A 2,318-nucleotide genomic window follows, 5' to 3' on the forward strand; every position below is an offset into this window, starting at 1 on the left:
CTTCTCTTCCCTTCCCTTCCCTTCCCTTCCCTTCCCTTCCCTTCCCTTCCCTTCCCTTCCTTTCTTCCCTTTTCTTTTCCCTTACTTTATTTTTATTTATTAATTTATTCGGTTTTATTTATTTCCTCCACGTGTTTATGATTTCTTCAATGATTTCGTTTTAATCCCTTTATTTATTAATTACTATGTTTCTCTACAGCATTGTGATGGTTTCTTTTATGATTTGATTTCTATAAATTTATTTATTAATTTCTTTAATTCTATTTATTTATCTATCACATTTATTTACTTATTTATGGATTTATGTTTCTGAATTTATGACAAATTTTCATTCATTTATTACAAATTTTCATTTATTTATTCATCATTATTTTCATTATTGGTTTCACTTATTTTATGATTTTATTTTTATTGATTTATTGCATCTATTTATTTCTTTTCATTTATTAACCACATATATTTATATTTCTTGCATTTCATGATGTTATTTTCATGTATTTACTACATATATTTATCTAATTAAATTTGTTTCCCACACATTTCTATTATTTATTTTTTCACGTGAATTCATTCTTTATTTATTATGATGCCCTCTTGCTTTTTAAAATTTCTTTTATTTATTCCTTATGCTATATGATTGATTTTATGATTAATTTATTTAATTTATTATTTTGATTAAAATTATTAATTTATTGTTGATTTTATGATTAATTGTATTTCTTTCTATTGCTATTTTCTATTTCTTTCTTTCTTTCTTCTTTCTTTCTTTCTTTCTTTCTTTCTTTCTTTCTTTCTTTCTTATTTTTATTATTGATTTTTTGATTAACTTTATTTCTTTCTATTTCTATTTTCTATTTCTTTCTCTTTTATTTCTTATCTATTTCTTTTTATTTATTTCTTTATTTATTCCTTGTTTTTATGATTGATTTTATGATTAATTTTATTTCTTCCTATTTAATTTCTTATTTATTTCTTTTTCTTTCTTTCTTCCTTATTTTTATTATTGATTTTATTATTTTTATTATGATCATATTTATTATTTATTATGATTAATTTATGATTTATTTGATTTTATGATTAATATATTATCTATTCATTATAATCTTCCTTATTTACTACGAAATAACAAAAATTAGCGATTTTGCTGCTTTCAGGTCAGGAAATTGATCGTTTTGGATCCCCAGAAGAGGCTGACGGTTCACCAGGCCCTGCAGCACCCCTGGGTCACTGGAAAAGCAGCAAAATTCGCTCACATGGACAGCACGCAGAGGAAACTGCAGGAATTCAACGCCAGGAGGAAGCTGAAGGTGAGGAGGGGACACCTGGGGACGTGTGACAGCACAGGGAGGGGACACCTGAAAGGGAAGTTTATTTTCCGCCTCTAACATTTAATAGATTTCTAAAAGCGGCAGTGGATTTTAAAAAGTGCCACCTCTCCAGTGACACTAAACAAACCAACAGCCCGTCAAATTTCTCTTCTTCCATAAAAGAATGCAAAACGATGAGTAAAAAGTGCGTGGAAAAGTTTGTTAGGAAAATGTGAACATCAAAAAACTTAGAAAACCTTAAAAAAATCAAAGTGACAGAGAACTGTCCCCATCCATGGCCTGGAAGGGCAGCACCCTCCTGGATCCCAAGGGACAGTTTGGAGTGGTGCCAAGGGATTTTTGGGATGCATTTTAGGGAAACGTTCCTTCCCCAAGGGTGCAGGGCACTGAATTCCCTAAATCCCAGCCCCGAGGCTGCCAGAGCTCCAGGAGGTTGGGCTGGAATTGTTGGGATGGGATTTTTGGGATGGATTTTAGGGAAAGGTTCCTCCCCCCGACGGTGCTGGGCACTGAATTCCCTCAATCCCAGGCCGCCAGAGATCCAGGAGATTGGGGTGGGATTGTGGAGATGGGATTGTTGGGGTGGGATTGGGATTGTGGAGATGGGATTGTGGGGGTGGTGGAATTTTTGGGATGGGATTGTGGGGCGGGATTGTTGGGGCAGGATTGTTGGGGATGGGATTTTTGGGATGGGATTGTGGGGGCAGGATTTTTGGGATGGGGTTGTTAGGGTGGCATTGTGGGGTGGGATTGTTGGGCTGGGATTGTGGGGTGCGATTGTGGGGCTGGGATTGTGGGGTGGGATTGTGGGGCTGGGATTGTGGGGTGGGATTGTTGGGGTGGGATTGTCAGGGCATCTTGAGCCAGGCCAGGATTTGGGCTGGGTGATCCCCTCGGATCATTGCACCATTCCCTGATTCTCTGCCCCTCTCCCAGGCTGCCATGAAGGCCGTGGTGGCCTCCAGCCGCTTGGGCAACCCTGGCCACCAC

At 36.8% G+C, this 2,318-nt stretch overlaps 1 protein-coding gene across 1 annotated transcript in view; it reads left to right on the forward strand.

The window, feature by feature from the left end:
- LOC102038357 (calcium/calmodulin-dependent protein kinase type IV-like) overlaps window positions 1–2,318 on the forward strand; it is a gene marked incomplete at both ends in the record, with an annotated part of 10,564 nt that extends 8,246 nt beyond the window's left edge. Inside the window, 2 exon segments of the mRNA XM_031063272.1 lie at window positions 1,155–1,307; window positions 2,265–2,318. Coding sequence (XP_030919132.1) covers window positions 1,155–1,307; window positions 2,265–2,318 — 207 coding nt within the window.

Source organism: Geospiza fortis, unplaced genomic scaffold (assembly GCF_000277835.1).
Source record: "Geospiza fortis unplaced genomic scaffold, GeoFor_1.0 scaffold241, whole genome shotgun sequence".
Lineage (NCBI taxonomy): Eukaryota > Metazoa > Chordata > Aves > Passeriformes > Thraupidae > Geospiza > Geospiza fortis.